Below are 18,952 nucleotides of genomic sequence, written 5' to 3'. Positions count from 1 at the left end.
TATTGGGACAGTAACAAGAACTTCTGTGCTTCAGTGCTCTCTGTAGCTGCATTACAGATGTAATGCCTCATAGATGTCCTTTCTGTGCTGCTTTTGCCGGAAGTTACATTTAGTATTTGCTCATATCCTGAAGGCCAACAGAACAAGCTCCCTGACTGATTGATTTCCAGGTAATCAGCTTGTCCAAGAGGGATTGATTAGTTCTGCTTCGTTTGTGAGCAGGTCTCAGAAGATCCTTTTCTCAACAACACAGAGCACTCAGCGAGCCACCAATGCTCCTCCACTGACTTCAGTCACGGGGAGTTCTGTGATATCACTGGGTATCTAATTATCAAATTGAAATGGACAGAACAGGACTGTAGTGCTTAAAAATAGGAGTTATAAACCCCCAAAACCCACGAGGTTATGTAATAAAAATAAAATTAAAATACTGGTATACAGTGAAGAAATCTAAATCAGGCTTGTTGCCAATTTACCAGATTAAGTTTTAGTTGGCTGTTTTCTTAGCAGTGTCCAGTTAATATTCTGTGCAATGCTTACATGAAGTGGCCAGGCCCCTGACTGTACTGACAACACCAAATCATCTCTCTTTCTGCTGTGTCCACTGTCCTTTGGTGCAGAACTCCATCAACTTGACCCTCCTTCCTGACCATGAGTGCTGAAGCCACAGGATGCATCTTTTCAAAGTTCACAATAAATTAGCAATAATTTACTAGATCAGTGAAAACAATTTCTAGTCAATGTTAGCAGGTTTCAAACTGGTTGCAGAAGTAAGGGCTAGGGTTTGCTAAGGGTTAGGGTCAATATGTTATTATATATTTATTATTTTTATACTTCTCATTTGATAGTGCATCACCCTCTGAATAGACCTCCGATTTGACAGCTGGGCATTTTAATGTACATATAAGTGTTCCTATAAATTGTCTCATACAAAGGAAATGCTGGCAGTTGCCAGGTGTTATTCTTCAGTTAGAAGTACTAACAAATTCTATTTCTTTCTATTCTGAGTAAAGCCTACAGTCAGGAAAAGGCTCCATTTTTCCTGTAACACCTTTTTGCCTTTGAAGCCCAAGAGAAACTGCCAGTCATTTGTTCAGGTCAGTTCTATCTGTGTGCTTTGCTTGCACTTAATGTGGTAAAGAAGTAGAGAAAAAAGTAACTCCGTGTCCCTTGAATTACTTCAGTGCACTGAGATGAGTGAAAGTAAGACAGAAGCCATGGCATGTTGCATCTGATGCAATAACGTTCAATTTGTTATAGCATTTTAAATCCTGGCCACTGCACTACTAACACTGACCCTGAGGGTATCCTTGCCAGCTTTGCCCTGCCCCTAGGAAGACCGTGGTATTCTAGAAATATCAATCTCATTCCTTGTTTCCGGTTAGTGCATACCAGGTTTGCCCAGTAGAACAGCAGTTTGGCACTTTAGCTGAAATCCCTCCCTTCAGCTTGATATTATGTAATAAAGGATATATTGCATAAAATATAATACTTAATAAAACAAAAGCCAGCCCTAACTTACCAAAAATGAGTCCAAATAATAATTAGGAAGCAGCAGCCCACTGCTTTGAAACTGATCGTTAGCTCTTCATCATTGCTTTGATGGTGTGGGCATCATATTTTTTATGTAAACAATGTGCCAACAGCAGGCTGTGCTAAAATGCATAATCAACAGTTGCAACAGCTTGTCTGGCTGGTTATGCATAAATTGCGGTAATTCCAGCTGCTTTCTTAACTCCTCTGTGTATGAAACACCTCACCTTTGCTTCTGTATGTTTTAGAGAAAAGATGAGAGACAGATTGTAGATACTAGTAGTCACTGAAATATTTTTGTAGGCAAATAGAAAACCCTGCCTGGGGGATTGTCTTGGGGATTTTAGAATCTTACCTTATCTGTGTGGAGATTAACACAAAAAAGTATCTCTTCATTTTTTTTAAGGTTTCAGGCTGTTTTTAGAAATCTAGGCAAACTTGCATATGCAGACTCAAGGAGCCATAAAGGGATTACTGCTGTTTGTGGTGTGAAGAGGGTTCCTTCTTTTCATCTGTTTTTGAAAAGTCAAGTTACTTCTTTAATTCTAGCACTTTGTCACTGGCTACAAGAGGGAATAACCCGAGAATCTTGAGCATTCCTCGCATTTGTCTCAGTTTTGGTGTGGTGTGGTGTCTCCCCAGCCCCGTGGGCTCCCTGGCAGTTCCTAGAGAGGATGGGAAGGCACTGGTTTGTCTTTCAGCTCTCTCAGGTGTATCAGCTGATAAGTCACGTTGTACTGAAGCGTGCTCTCATCTTCATGGTTCTCGTACAATTCTGCATCAAAGTGAGCACTTAGAAATTCAGATGAGCTCTCGTCCATCTTGTTGGAGGTGAGCTGTGACTGCTGCTCATTAGGATTCAGGGACAATCTGTGTCTTCCCCCAATGTCCTGAGTGTCAATGCACCTGATGAGCGTTAGCATCAAGGGTAGGAGGGTTGTTGCAGCTGTAATACAGTATCAGCACAGCCCTAAACTCCAGTTCTTCACAACCACCACAGCCGTTCTTTGCTCTGCCTTCTATTAGAGAATATCTTCTAAAAGCTCTTGCAGAAATATTTTCTTTCTGAATTAAGAATGGAATTATTCTAATTAAAGGAATTATAATAATTAAACTTCCTCCTGGCTTTGACTTTGACCAGATGAGTTTATAGTGGGTTTTTTTTCAGTTCTTGGGGGCTTCCCATGGAAACATTTCCGTTTTCAACGAACCCCTTGAGAAAATACAACTCCTGCTTCAGCCTGCTGGGGTAGGGTGCTGAAAGCAGTACCAGCAATATAAGTGAGAGAGTACAAGAGAAAGCACAAATGCTGCTGAGGTGGCTTACTTAGCATGACCAGTGTGAACTTTTGGTATTTACATTAATGTTTACGATTAATTTTTTCCTAACCTCCTGCTCAGCCCTTCAGGGGAAAGGCTGACGTTGCAATCTGGAAGCTGGTATTTCTGGGTTTGATTAGATTATAGGGAAAGGAGATTTTCCATCTTCCCACACCTCTTGCCAATTAAAATTAGAAGTCTCATAGTTGATTAAAATCTCGTTATTCCATAAACTTTGTTAAGATTGTGTGTTCTTCAGTTTTGCAGTAGAAAGCAGTCTACAAAGAGCAGTTGTAATATTAGGGATGAAATTTTAAAGACTTAATTGGGATAATGGAGGAGATACTAGAAGCATTATGAAGGCTAACACTTCATGCACCACTGAACAGAGGTTGCTTCCTAATTTATATTTCAGCAATATTATAACATAGTAACTCACAGACATCCTCTTTGTACTGACTATTTTTTCTTTCATATGTTTTTGATTGCTGTCTTGAGTCCTGTAAAAAAAAAAAAAAAAAAGGTTCTTAGGTCATTCTTTTCTTCCAAATACTATCAAAAGTGGCAGGGAATGTACCTGATGGGCCTCTTTGTGTGATGTTTGTATGCCTTCAATGCGTAGCCATTCTATACGAAAGAGACTGATTAGAATCCATTGTGCAAGTACAGTATTTGTAATACATGATGGAGGAAAGGGGGATGAGGATGGAGAGAAGGTGTAATTAATTCCTACTTATTAGAAATATTATAGGTTTGTAGCCTGAGCCGATATCAAGCATAGTACCAGAGATGATGTATATGTTTTCCCAGACCAATGCTACCTCTAAATGAAATTACCTGTAACTCCAGTCCTGTGCCTTTCTTAATTGGACTGCCAGCCAGGCTCCTCTTTATCAGCTGTGATAGATTTGAAATGTATACATGCAAATGTGTAACTGAGATGAGATGTATTAATTTAATATTGATTTCCATTTTCAACTGAAGCTTCTGCTTCTGTTGAACCCTAAAACATTTATCATTGTAAGAATTACAAATCAAAAAGATTGCTATTTCCTATCCTTAATTATATAAGATAATTTTTCTGTTTTAAGTAGTGTTACATTTCATAACAAAAGTTCTTGCACCACATAAATGGCATTAAGCATCATGTAATGGAAAGGTCTCCATTTCGGTTTTTTTTGGTGTCTCCGAGTTATCAAATTCATCTTCCCGTCACTTTTTACCTGGGAGACTGATCCCTATCTTGCTACAATCTCCTTTCAGGTGGTTGTAGAGAGTGAAAAGGTCTCCCCTGAGCCTCCTTTTCTTCAGGCTGAACACCCCCAGCTCCCTCAGCTGCTCCTCATATGGCTGAGTCTCTAGAAATACTCTTTATTTCCAAATAAAATTAATGCGATTTTGTGAATTCATAAAAAAAATCAATACAGAATATATGTGGGATATTATGTCCCAATACTCATAAAAACAGAATTAATAGATCAAAAAAGGCAGATTCTGGAATAATAATACAGAAGGAAAGGCCAGGAAAAGCAGCTTGGGAGGAGAGTAAGATCGTGGTGGTAGACAAGAAAAATTTCAAATTTTTAGACTGCAACCAGTAAGGAAGCAAATAAATCAAGTGATCGATGATGTCACTGTATTTGAAATAGATCTGGAAGATTCTAAGCAAAAAAAAAAAATCTCTTGTGCAGGAAAAGAAAATAGATAATCACAGTGATAGCTACCAATGACCATACAGTCCGATTAAAACATCTAAGTTATAGTTAAAATACTCTCTAAATGCTATACCAAAAGGGGGACAAATATAATTTTATATCTATATATCATTTATCTTTTTTTTCTAAAATTAAACATCTGTGGATATAGAGCTTTTTATAGTAATTGAAAATGTATATGTCAAGTGTAGTCACATTATCATGGCTCAGTTTAACAGAGTGGCTCTTTGCCCCTCTTGAGTTTTCTATTGAAAAATAAGTTTGTAAAATAAAAAAGATGCCAAATGGTAGAGTCCATTGTTACTCTTCAGATGAATACAGCTCCCTGAATCCTGCAGTTCCAACTACTGAACGAAGGCAGCAGTGTCTCATTTACTGTCAGAATTGTAGCCCCTGACATTTGTCTCGCAGTCATTTTGCTCACAGTATGAGAAACGTGAACGTAAGTGAGGGAAAAAGGTGACAATTGACCACATACAAGCAATCTGCCACCCCCAGGTGTGAAATAAATGTAATGTTAACTGCTGTAAGACTTGGACACAACCAGAGTCCATAGATCAGAGCTCTCTTGCTTCCTGTCATGTGTCCACACCTCAGCTAGAACAGCAGATACTTATCCACTCAAAAGCAAACTGTCCTGCCCTCTTCTTAATGAGTATTTAAAAGCTGAAATGGAGCTAAACTTTACCAGAATTCAGTTCACAATCTGATTGAGGAATGGCAGTGCAGCATCAGTAGTTGTCATTTTTCTGGACTGTGTAATCCTAATTTTGGGTTTTATTTGTATTTTGGTGGAGGGATTATCCCAGATATGTCTGATTATCCGTTAAATATCTGAAATTATATATAAAATTTGTTGCCAGTATTTTTAAAAGTGTGTGATTGCCCTGAAATGTTACCAAAAAACACATATGCATATTAAAAACTTTAAACATTTTTCTTTCAGAATGAAATCTGTCATGTGAATTTACATACTAAGAATAGCAGGCTACCATATTCACACAGTCCTATTAGGGTGATGTTAATAACTTTAAAAAATAATTTTTGAGCTAAACAATCTGTAGTTAAGGGGTCGATTTCGTGTCAAATATCTGTCTGGTTGTCTGTTTGTGGCTGTGAAGAAAACTGGGAAAAAAAGAATAAAGTAAATTCAGTTGTAGGATGAGCTAAAGGTGCTGTTTTGGGGTGTTTGGCTCCTCATTTGAAGAGCTACAGCCTCACCTGGCCTGTGGCCAGGATAATTAACTGCTAGAAAATCTTGAGTAAGTCTCATTGACCTCTCTAAGCTTAAGGTTTTGGTTGGGATTCTTCAGGATGGGGATAATGATATTTTCTTCATTTGGAAAGTACTTAACACTGTAGTGTGCATCCAGTGTAGTTGAAAACTAGAAATAAGCCTCTCTGGTACATCTTCAGCACTTTTAGGAAAGATGCAGATTTATTATGTTTTTATAGTAATATTTACCTATGTTCTTAGTCTCAAATTTCTCTGTCTATACTGGAAGTCTTATTGGAGGGAGCATTTTTCATATCAACCTGTTTATTTGAGAACTGATACTAAAGTCATGGTTCATATCTGTGAGATTCCTGTGAAGTATCAGTGTGTTCAGTAGAAATACTTAACTCTGATTCTTGTCATCAATCATGTGAAATATCCTAGACACAAGGATTGAAGATTTATCCCACATAACTACTTTGGTGAAACACAAATTAGAAACCTGTTCGGCTAAAGGGCACCTTCATGATTTTTTCTTTATTAAAATGGGGTTGGGTTTGCATCATCAAAGGATTTATTCCTGTCTTAGAAGGCCAGTAGATGAATATTTGAGACAGTAGTCAGAGCTTTCCCTTGGGTTACCAGGGCATTGCCTATACACTGAAAGTCACATAAATCTAAATGTTGTTGTGGTGATGGGTTGGGAAAAGTTGGCAATGTTTGCTTATGAAATTTAAAAAAAACCCCACCAAAACGAGAATGTTGGTGTCACCTGTACTTGTGTAAATACAGTTCTGTAGTTACTATAATTTGGGGCTAAGTACTGCAAGTGATTCTACGTGGATGTGAGGGAAAGGAAAAGGAAAACTTGAATGAACTAATTACAGAATTTTATGTGTTGGTTCCATGGCAAAATTGGTATTTGAATACTGTGTTAGTTGCTGACATAGATCACAGAATTTTTATTCAGAAATACAACATTGTGTTACTCTATGCCTTAAAACAATGATAGAGTAGAATGAGATGACATAAAATTTAGTACAGTAATGTAGAAGACACAAAGATGGGTTGAAAATAATTTTTAATCATCAAGATTATTTGCCTGTGAGCTTGTGGGTATTCAGAGATGATACAAAAGAAAATGGTTTTTTGGGTCTCACAGAGGCATGTGTACTTTATTTTCAATGGCAAGTCACAACTGAAATAGTTTGGGAGTCACTAATCATGTTTGGTGTGTTTAAAAATCAAACTTGTGAGCTTTTCTGCAAACACATCCAAAAGGATTCTATTTCAAAGGCCAAATGCCTGATTTTATAAGAACATTTCAGCATTTTTTGTATATGAATTATCCGACTTTACAATTATCTGCCTGAATTGGGGCATTTAAATTTTCCCCATGATTACAGTAATTTTGTCTGTGTGCCCAAACTCCTGACTTGTACATGCAAATAAAGCAGGGGCTTAAATAAATCACACATTCAAATCTGTACCTGAATGTGCAATCTTGGTAACCATAATTAAAAATGCAAGCATAATTTTAAGCCTCTCCTTCTAAATATTGGGTTATTTAAAGTATTTTTTAAAGTGGGTTAGATTGTATTCTCATTGCTATTGCTTCTTGCTAATTATATTAATGGAAAAGAGACAGCTACACGGAGAAGAAAAAATTGCATAGCTTTAGCTGATCTATTATAAAAATAATTGCTGTAGTAGTGAAAGCAGTGAACCCAAAAAAATTTTGTTTTAGATCTTAACTCATTAAAAACTGCAATGGTATAATAAGGCCATAACAAGAAACTATAACCTTGTACATAGAGACTGCAGCTTTCTTCAGATTTTTATTGTTAATAACAGCCTGTAATGATATTCCATTCCTTCAAGATGTGCCTTCTCTAGAAAGCTGTTCCACAGTTTTGTAATAAAGTAGTAAGTCATGGCAGGGGGAGCTTTTGTAGGATTTCAGTGCACACCTTGAGTGTTGTCAGAGGCATGAAGCCAAGTGACATTAATTATTTGAGAACTGCTCTGGTAAATTACTTTTTTTACACAGAAAATCAGTCTGACATAATTCCAGCCAGCAAAACATCATTGCAACAGCTATCAGGCTGGAAGTTTTGGTCTTTGTCAAAAGAGGAAACAGCCTCAGAAAAAATTGCTTCCAAAATAACCCCACGTGCATAGCAAATTGAATAATGGCTATCATAGGAATTAATTAACCCAGGCTAGCAGATTAATTTGTTATGGATAGAGAAAAGTGCATCTGCAGATTCCATGGGGCTGTTCTTGCGCAGGAAAAAGAGAAATCCGTGACTAACTACTTACCATATATATACAGAGCTGAGAACAGAAAGGTTTCCCATACTAAGGGGAGGAAGAAGTAAAAATGGGGAGAGGGACAACAGAAACTATAGTTTATGATCTCAATAGAAGGAACAGAGAGGAAGAATAACACATATATGATAGCATTTGATACATATATAATAAGGATATAATATGATTGACAAACTGGTCTCCATAGAGCAGTAATTTTTGTACATGTATCTGGTAAGAAGGCACTTTATACGTAATACATATATGTGTAACAAAGCACTTTGAATCTTTCTAATAGTGGGAGGTATTTTTCTAGCATTTGGTTATGTTCAGACCAGGAGATGATGATTGTGTAACTGTTCTCACCAACAGACACAGGGAGATAGGTAATGTGCAAAAGGAATTAGCCACAAGATGGATCTGATCTATTCAGACCATTTTTTTTTCTCTTGCAGAAAGACATATTTGGTATGGTCTAATGCCTGTTTGCAGTGTCTCCTGATAGTCTTCAGCTGTACATAGGAGCACAACTGAGTCTGTGAAAAGAGAGGCTTTCATGGCCTTTCAAGTTGGACACTAATTCCTCCTGAAATGATAGAGAGAAATTCTAGCAAACACAGGTTCCTTCTGTAGTTACAATAAATGATATTTCTTGTTGCTGCATTCACTACAGTGTTGAGAAACTTATCACACTGCTGCCTTATCCCTTCCCCCTAAAAGTGCTTTCAGCTAATTTCAACCATGGAACGATGACTAAAAAGTAAAAAATGAACAATAAAATAAAGCATTACCATTATACTTCAAAATAAAGAGTTTTCATAGCTACAGTGGGCAGATTTGAGGACTCAGTGAGAAACTTCTGCATTGCCCTGTAGTGTTCTCAGGGTTATGTTCTCATGTTTAAAGGTGATTACTGGAGGTGCTGGAGATGGCTGCTTGGAGATGTAATGATCTTTTCCTTCCATTCTTTTCCTGCAGACTTTCCTGATCCCAGGAGTATGCACTGATACATTGCAGGAAATTACTTCCCTTCTTTTTCACTGCTGTCACGTTCCTCAATTACCATTTCTATTGTGTCCCCTAATTAGCCTGACTGATTCCTTTCATTCACTATCTTCCTAAAACACAGTGATGTTCCTTTAAAAATTATGCAGCATAGAAAATAGTATTTATACTGTCTCCTTTAAGGGTTTATGAAATCTGTGTAATTATGGGGTTTTTTATGGGGTCTATCCATAAAAGAGCAACAGAAATAATGACTAATTTGGGTGTGGAGCAGTGCATTTGAGTATTTGTAGTTCCCATGTCAACCAATTTATTGGACCTCAGGGATCCCCACCAGGAGCACAAATCAGTGAAGGTGCATCCTGTTGCTTTTTTCTCTCTTCTTCCATCACTGATAAATTACCTCAGTCTTCCAGCCAGCTTTGTCTCTTGGCACTTTTGTGAGACTTTAGGAAGGAGTATCTGAACTAAAACCACACAAAACTGCAGTAAGTTGCAATATAGCAACTTTTTCTTTAAAAAAACCTCTTTTGACTCATGAGTACAGTTTATAAAACATTTTTAAGGGGTAATTTGAAAAGGGTGCAGCCCCTTTTTACAGCTGTGTAGCCTGTGATATGAACAGGGGTTTTTTTTATGGTAGTTTTAGTGCTTGATATTTTCAATGAAATGAACCTCAGTTCAGCTGCTTATTGTTTTGCTAATTTTGCATTCATTGATTGTATTTATTGGAACACTAATTTGCTAATTTTGCATTCATTGGAACACCCTTGCATGCCATCTACCTGTTGTAGTAGTAAATTTTATTTACTATATTAGTCTAGGAAAAAAAATTCACCTAGTTCTAAGAATTAAGTGAAAAAGAGTTTTATCAGGATTGAAAATATTTTCCATCTCTTTAAATAGTACCTATGCATTTAGAATCATATTCTTAAATTCTAGTTCAGTATTTAGGATGCTAGGTTTTGTTTTGTTTAGGTTGGGGGTTTTGGGGTTTTTTCTTTGTCATACAAAAAGGAGTCTGTGCAGAAGAGGATTCACCTGAGCTGTGTAGCACAGCCCCCAGCTCTATGATGAGCTGTTGGATTGTATCTAGTATGACAGGGAGTGATAAGAGTAGTATCATTAGTATCTTGTTTGTATGTATTTTTGTAATAAACCTCAGATTTTAAAAGCTGGTATGTTACCTGAATAATTGTTCAAGTTATTATATTGAAACTAGTGTTTTATGCAGAGAAGAAATGCACTGATGTGAACTGAAAATACTGTTTGATATGTGGCAATTATCTCCTTTGTCATTTCTTCTAATAATTTTCATAAACAACCTCAATAGACTATTGAAGTGTGGGAATGACAGAAGATAAGTCACTGGGGGGAAAACAGAATTAGCACAAAGAGGAAGAACTTTTAATTTCATTTACCTATCTTCATTATGTAGTTATATTTGAAGAGGCAGCCTTATACCTGCCTCTTGTTGTCTCGTCTGCCTTGCTCCTCTCTAAAGTCAAGGGTTTGAGTAATGCTCCTATCAGTTCTCCAAGTCTAAGAATAGAAATATTAGCGGAGATATTGGCAAGAGAAGAGATTGACTGCAGCATATGAACACAGATGCATTTAAGTGCATACCAAAGCTCCCAGAAATATAACCCATCGAATTTATTGCAAAGAAAAAAGGAAAAATAGTCTATTGTCCCCCCAAAGTTGGGTCATTCTGTCACTAAGTTTCCTAGGGGTGTCACCTGTCCCCTCCTTTCTATCTGTAGGAATTAAATCCAACTAGAGCTTTGCTTTCTTGATACATGATGCCTTTTATTTTTGTGGTTTGAACTAACCAGCATGTTTGATAATTTATAATCTGTGATGGCTGGTCTTCCTCCAGTGGATTCTTCACAAGGCCTCAGGTTTCTAGCAACTCATCCTGCACAGTCTCACTATCAGTTTGAACATGACCCAAAGTGAATCCCCCTCACAGTTCATTCATGACCTGAATAAAACAAGAATCACGTGAGAGAGATTTGAGATTATTTAACCAGATAGTACTCAAAATCAAAAGTTGTCCTCATAACTTTATTGTCCTAATTCTGTAGTATCCTAATCTTGATTTTGTGATTGTATTCTGTCTTTTTTAATATACAACATCCAACTTTCGTTGCATTCTTTTCCCATGTTCTTTTCTATATACTTTTTTTTTTCTTTTCTAGACGCTTCTGCTAAAATATAAATTGGTTAAAGTAATATCATAGTTCTTTCTTTGTGCACAGTGGTAGAATAGAACAGGCCTTATTGGATTGCCTTTTTTATGAAGTGATCAGATAGCAGAAGTGTAAGAGGACTTTAAAATAGAAATCATTCAGAATATAACAAATATGAAAGATACCAGTCTCACAGGGCATTAGTGGGATCCAGTAAGCAAGGTTAAAAAAATATGAGGTGGAAATGCATAACAAATTGTATGATTCAGAAAGATTAAAACACCTCTTCCACAGCTACTGATATTTGCCATTCATTCTAAATGACAACAGTCTTCTTTGATTTAATTTGATTGATGAGTTCCCAGCAAGCTATAAAAAAATCCATTTTCATGACAAATGCCTTCCCACCCACAGACCAACAGTGTCAGACATGCCTAAAAGTTGTTCATAAGTTTGGACTCATCAACTAACACTGTAGAGGTTAATTCAGATGTGAAACAGGGATCTTTGACAATGATGTGCTCCCACAGAGCAGTGAAAATGCTGCTTTTGTATTTTTTAAAGGAACAAGGTTTATGACCAGTCAGATGATCACTGTGTTTGCATTTTCTGAGTTTTGTGTCCATACATTGCACACCGCTGAGGCTGGGGAAGAACTTAATGGCTGTAAAAACCTCAAGCAGTAAAGACTCTTCCACAAGAGAGCCCACAGCTGTGTTTTGGAGTGATGGAGCCTTGGCCTTATTTACTGGACTGGGCAATTCAAAAGATCCTTGAAAATGCTATCCCTTCCAGCACGAGGTGAAACTCTCCCTCCTCACTGCCCGAATAACGCCAGGAGACCAGGCCCCATGTCCCGGCAGCCTGCGCCGAGGGCAGCCTTTGGCCACATCCCCGGGACTGGGAATGCGTCCCGCTTCCCAGATGGATGTCAGCGAGCTCTGGCTTTCTCTGTGCTTGCCATAAGAGACATCCAGACATTGTTTGAGGTTGTGGGGGCACCACGGGGCCTGGCACCTCTGTGGGGACCAACAGAGCCTGTCCCCCCACCTTGGGCCCTGCGGGGTGGGCTGGGCCAAGGTGGTGGCCCACAGGTGGCCATGGATCCAACAAAGAAAACGAAATGCCATCTGTTCAACATTAAATAAGGAAAATCATATTAATTACAAAACTTCTATAGTTTCCAAACCTCACAGTCAAATCCTGCTGAAGCTGTAACAGAGCACGTTTATAGATGTGTTATCTTTTATGAAGCTAATTAAATTATCAGTGCTTCTCTGTATGCTCTCTCATATTTCATTGGAGAAAACTTTGAATTGCTCATTCAGATACCCGGCTAATTATTGAACCATTAAGACAATGTATTATCTTTCCCCAGACTTCACAAAAGTCAGATTTCATACAGTTCTTATAAGCAGTAACTCACAAAGTCACTTCTGTACATAATACTAGAGAAAACAAGATGTCACCCAGTGATTTGGAAGGTAGAAAAAATACTCTGTGGTGACACAGATAAAAACAAACCTTATATTTTCCTGAGTAGTCATCGTTAGAAATCATTTGCAGTTATTCTGTGGAAAATGGTAAATTTAGCAATTATTTTGGTTAATTTGCCACTGAAGCACAATAATTGTTATCAGAGTCTAAGCTTAGATATGCACAGCAGCTGAAGTGCTGTATTTCAGATTCATGCTGCATATTCCTTGACTTTGACAGAGTAGCAGTTTATTTCCTTTCACCAGGAATGCTGGCAGTCAGCTCTGTTACCCAGAGAGATGAGTTTCAAGCTTGTGATCATTTTAGGGCTTTCAGCTTATGTCACTTTATCTTGTTGATGAAGGGCTGTTTTTTATTTGCAAGTATCAGTAATCATGACTGTGGGATTCTGCATTTGGATGGGGAGTGGGTTGTCAATGGCTTTGTAAACCTCTCCATGGAGAAACTTCCCTGATATCCCTGTAGCTTCTCTGCCACAGAATTTGATACATACTTGACTTATAGGATAGATGTACTTGAGTTGACTTCAAAAGAAGTAAAATTATCTACCTTAATCCATTATTTTTCCCCCCACCTTTTCCGTGAGTATAAATGTGCTTTCTTTTAAGAGACTTACCGTGTCAAGAACATAATTGCTTTAAATACAACAGAGAATACTGTTTCAGAATAAAACATTTGCTTTTTTTTTCAATTGGAAATGAATCTTCTCCTTGAGTTTTATTTTGAAATAGTGAACTGCTTGAAGTTTAGAAAAAATATTGCTCTTGAAAGAGAATGCTGTGTTTCTTTTGATCCAAAGTGGTTTGTTGTTTGGGGGACAGAAGAGAAGAAGGAATGATTTCAGAACTCACAGACATGAATTTCAGAAGTAATAAGGATTTTAAGGAGCTCACATTTTGCTTTGAATGAAGCTGTAACCTGGAATTGTCAGCTCTGTAGTCACAAACATCATGTATGAAATAAAGCAAGGATCTAATATTTACCGGAGCACAATTTGGGCATGAGAAGATAAGAAAGGAGCAGCCAAGCGTAACACCCTTCCCCCAGTTTTGCCTTACCTCCTTCCTTCCTTCCAGCAAAGCTGAGTCAATGCCTACAGCCTGTCTCTACAGTGCTGCCTTCTTTTCCCTGCACCAAACCTGCTGTCTTTCCAATCAGCGGAAAATTGCCACTCACTATTATCACAATTGCATCAGACCAGTAGCCTACTTTCAAGGGGAAAATCCCTGCTGTTCCCACCTCTTTTGTCTCTAACACCAGAAATCCTTTTTTTTTTTTTTCCCAGTCAGTGACAGCAGGGCAGGATACCTCCCTAATGTCTATTCAGCAAAGTCAGATCAACACACTAGGAGGAGTACTGCTGAAATTGCTGGCTCAAAATTAAACTCTTGAAATTGCATTTGAAAAATTGGCTCTTGGGTTCTGAGAGGCAATCAAGTGTTATCTTTTTCAGTGTCATCTCACTCCTTTTCATTCAACTACTACTGAAAGTGCTTTTATATCAAGAAAAGCGTTTGGAATCAGAAGAAAAACTGATCTGGGTATATGTTATTTATGAGTTAATACTCTTTAATAACTCAATATGAACTGACACTAAATCCATTAAATGCATACTTTGAGGTACTTTTTAAAAACACCTCATTTTACATTTTTTTATATCTTATTACAAGAAAAGGAAATACTACATAGTTCCTCAAGCAATGTAAAGGAAATAGTCTTGAATATGTCAAACTGAGAAAAACCCACATGGAACCTCAAAATTACATCGATAGCACTGGTTTCCATTGCACCACTGGAGGAGTCAGGAGGAAGAGGAGTCTGTAAAATCTGTGCATGTCTGAGTTGCTCTTTCATTTTTAATGTTTTCATATGGGGAAGCCAGAAGACGGTAACTGCAACACATGCTGGCATGTGCAAACGTGGTAGCTGGCAGGAAAAGAAAGAAATCTCTGTTTAAATGTGTGTGATGAGGCCTGAGGATGATTTTAAAATAATATCTCAGAATGCATGCCTGACAGATCTGGAATAAGATTTATTTTAATGACTTGTTTCTGCTTTAAAGGCCAGCAAAAAAAGGCTTGTGAGCTTGTGCTCTGGTTAAGAACAGCAGGGACCCCAGCTCCCAGTAACTGGGGAAGTGATGAGCTCTGAGCATCCCAACATTCCCTGTCCCAAGGCTGGCTGCTATCCAGGTTGTTTCCTAACACAATTAGGAGTAGCCTCAGGGTTGTGCAGGTTGTGATGGAGGGTGTCAGCATCTCCTTTCTTCATCTCTTAGTTCATCCCTTCCTCATCCCCAGCCTCTTGTGCTAACAGGGACCAGCTGTTGCGGCCCTGCTGTCAGAGGTTTCTTGGGGCACTGCAGGCAAGTCAGACCCGGCCACAAATATTAAGGGATGTCATCCCTGTCTCATCAAGGCATTGTGGGGGTAAATATATTAAGTAATGCAACTTATCCAGTACTTCAGTAAGGAAGCCATATAAACAGCTCTGGCAGATAAGAAATTATCTCGCTCTTGTTGGTTAACACACCTATATAAAACATAGGTAACGTTTAGTGATAGTAGTGAAGTTGTTTAGAGACAATTTCAAGCAGCACTGAGGACTGACTATAAATTGGGAAGTTCTCTCTCATAATAATTCCCCATTATATACCAAGAACAGCTTTTCAGGTTTTTTTAAGTTCATATACCAAAATAAAAGCTGTCAAGAATTGTATCATCAAAACACCTAGATTGGAAAGGAAATGCACACCCTTATAACTGCTTGGAACGGATTTTGCTTATGACCAAAATTTTCTTCTGTTAATGAAACTTACCTTCTTATTTTGCAGCTTGCAGGCCTGGATTCTATAAAGCATTTGCTGGAAATGTGAAGTGCTCCAAGTGCCCTCCACACAGTTTGACTCACATAGAAGCAACTTCTGTCTGTCAGTGTGAGAAGGGTTATTTCAGAGCTGAGAAGGACCCACCAACTATGGCATGTACCCGTAAGTCTGATCATTACCAGTGTCTGCAATTCTGTTGCCTAATTTATTTGGTTTTGGTTTTTTTTAAAAAAAAAACCTATGATTTTGTACATTTTGTGAATAATTCCATTTAACTTAACCAAAAGAGATTTTCAAAAACAAAATTCAAACAGCGTATTTCTGTCTAGTCTAGATAACCCTAAACATACCTATGTTTCTTAGTTTGGTGATTTTTTATCTTGTAATTCTGAGATACAGTAGGAGGAGAGTAATCACATTCATATGGGTAACAATGTGTTTTCACTACCAATAATATACATCTTATATACTTGAAAATATGCTGGTGCAAAAACTTTCAAAAAGCTGGAGTTATGTAAAGAAAAAACCTGATATTATATGCTCTGCTCTCTCCTCAGATTTAAATGAAAAGTATAAAACAAATATAATCCACACACAACCAAATAAAAATTAAATGTTCAAAACAGACAAGAAAATCATAAAGGAGAAAATAAGCAACCAATCAGAAGGAGATATAATTAAAGCCTCTTGCATCATCACCTTCTTTTAACAGAGAGTTATTCCCTCTTACGCGACTGTGATAATGAAAATTCCTTAGGGTTTTTGGATGAATTTTAGAATACATAATTTTGTGATTTTTGACTAACTTAAATTTGTCCTTAAGGTAAACCTGATGTCCAGCAATCTGGGGGTAGAAATTCTGAGAAGAGATTTTTATTACTTTGATCAGTGGTCTTATGTCTAGAAATATATAGCATATGTTTTCTTACCACTTAATAAAACATTTCTTACAGATTTTCGTTCATGGTTTATTCCTTACTGGAATTAATTTATTGATTGTAAAACAACTATATCTGTTTAATCTCAAAACTAGGAACAAACAGCAGTATTTAAAAATCTGTGGGTGAAATACTATATCTTAATAGGCTATTAAAATCACTTACTTATGAAAGGTGATTAAAGACTTTGCAAAATCATCTAAGACACCCAGTTTCAGTATGACACTTTGTTAATTCTTTTGGTAGAATATTTAATCTTAGTACTTTTTGTGCCACAGTTAAGAGAATTCTAAAAACACTTAATATGTTAAATTCATGCAGTATTTTAACAGATTAAGTAAAGTTTCTTAAAGACTTTAAGAGATAAAACCTTAAAAACAAGGTGCTGTTGCAATAATAACTATCAGTGCATATCCATGTTTTGGGATGTTTTATGCAGCATCAAGTAAAAATAAGTGAGCTGACTGTATTGAGCTACTTCCTCTGCTCTCATGCTGGTTTTTCCAATGACAGCTAGACTGGGAAAATTTGGAATATACCTGATAATTTGAAGTTGATTTCCAAAGTCATAGGCACTGAGGTCATTACATAGAAGAAGACATTGTCCATCCGCTACACGAGTGTGATGGTCACTAAAAGTGGCACCCCTCAGACCCAAAGGCAGAAAATTGTCTAATCTAACCAGAGGGTTTTCAGAGAGGAAGATGAGTCCCAACCTCTGGATACCTCAGCAGCTCAGGGTTCAGAGAGTATCCCCCCTGTCCCAGCTCACTCTGGAGCAGGGCACACAGGCCCAGCATTGAGCACAAAGTATATGAGGGAATAAACAGCATCCTTTCAGGCTTCCCACAGGAAAATGGTGATTACAAATAATTCCACTCAAATCAGTGCCTCAAGCAAAGGCCATTAAAAACTTACTCCAAGAACCAGCACATCCCAGGCGTTCTTGACACTTTCTTGCTTAGGAAGAAGGTTTCACTCATACATTATGTAGCTGCAGCTCTGTATTACTTACAAGTCATTGATATTTGTTGCTGAGAGAGAGTTCTTTGAAAAAATTACCCATACATGGAATTTTTATATGGAGTCCATCATTATCTTTCAGGGCACAATTTTAAGCCCTGATACATTGATAAGGTAGGGAGGAGCATGAGAGCCCTGTGGCATTGGAGTGCAGTTACTTCAACACTCTGCTGCTTTCTCAACAAATGTGAGTGCAGAGAGCTGCTTTGGCTGAAAACTGTCAGGAAGAACGTGGTGCCAGACCTCCACATTCCTGCTGAGGATGTCAGCCAAAGTAACTGAGTGAGTCGAGGCAGGAAAAAAACCAACCACAACAGGGTATCAGTGCTTCATCTCACCTCAACTTGGGAGAAAGAAGAAATAAAGGAGACGGTGAAGCACATTCTTGTCTCTTGGTTTAGTGCCACCATGCATTGTCTCCCATTCAGCCTAGGCTGCAAGGTATCAGTACTTCATTGATTGTCACAGCAGATGTGTTCATCTTACACCTACAGTGATGATTATTTCACTAATTGTCAGCTCTGCAAATGACACTGAAGCTCTTGACAGGCAGACTGTGTTCTTATCTTGCACATCAGCAGTAATGAAGAGTCTTCAGGCCAAATTATTCCCTAAGTGATATCTTTAGCCCCACTGCCTTCAAATTAGTCTCTGAGTTATTAAAATTATGTTTCTGTCATAAATACAACCTCACTGCTTTTGGTGAATCTGCGCAGATGTGGCTAATTTAAATTTAATAAACAAAGATACAGATATGAGTGGAATTTAGACTGTTCCTTCCAAACTGTCATGCTTTACTATAATAAAAGGAGTTGAAAAGTTTTAAGAAAATGAGGAAATAGACAGAAAAATAGACAGAAAATGCTGTACAGAAATGAAATGCCATTTTTACATAACCACCTTTGGGGCAGATCTGCATTTTTGGTGTTTATTTTCAAATTTGTATCTTGACATATGAGACGTGACATAAGAAATAGAAATTTTTCTTGGGATTTTTGAAATGAGAATTATTCTTAAATGAAACACAGAATGAATAGTGGGTTCCCCTTACAAATGTCATCATGTTCAAACATTTTGACTGACTTTATAGATGCCCACTTTATTTGCTTCCCCACATCCTGCAATTTGCCTAAGATAGGTAGATACTGTGTTCTCTCTTTTTTATGCCTGTATAGGGTTAGGCATTATGGGGTTAGACAGTATTCCTCACTCCAGAACTCTTCCTCAGTACTGGGAAACTTGCAGATGCAACATTATGGGAAAAAACCCACCTTGATAAAAGATAGGCATCCACTTCTTTCAAGATGAGCTTCAAATCCACTTCAGTTAATTCTGTGAAAGTGCTGTGTGCTTTTGCAAAATTGTACAGCTCCCAT

General features: G+C 37.6%; 1 protein-coding gene across 8 annotated transcripts in view; it reads left to right on the top strand.

Annotated features, from left to right (window-relative positions):
* LOC138116373 (ephrin type-A receptor 6) overlaps nt 1–18,952 on the top strand; it is a 320,669-nt gene that overhangs the window by 103,696 nt on the left and 198,021 nt on the right. For all 8 annotated transcript variants that reach the window (XM_069025664.1, XM_069025637.1, XM_069025630.1 and 5 more), the window contains one exon: nt 15,622–15,777. In XM_069025664.1, the coding sequence (XP_068881765.1) occupies nt 15,765–15,777 (13 nt within the window). In that variant the 5' untranslated portion in view covers nt 15,622–15,764. The remainder of the gene's footprint in view (nt 1–15,621; nt 15,778–18,952) is intronic.

The sequence above is a fragment of the Aphelocoma coerulescens genome, chromosome 1 (genome assembly GCF_041296385.1).
Source record: "Aphelocoma coerulescens isolate FSJ_1873_10779 chromosome 1, UR_Acoe_1.0, whole genome shotgun sequence".
In the NCBI taxonomy this organism is placed as follows: Eukaryota; Metazoa; Chordata; class Aves; order Passeriformes; family Corvidae; genus Aphelocoma; species Aphelocoma coerulescens.
The sequence above is the reverse complement of the archived record's forward strand: the minus strand, read 5'-3'. Positions and strand labels throughout refer to the sequence as shown.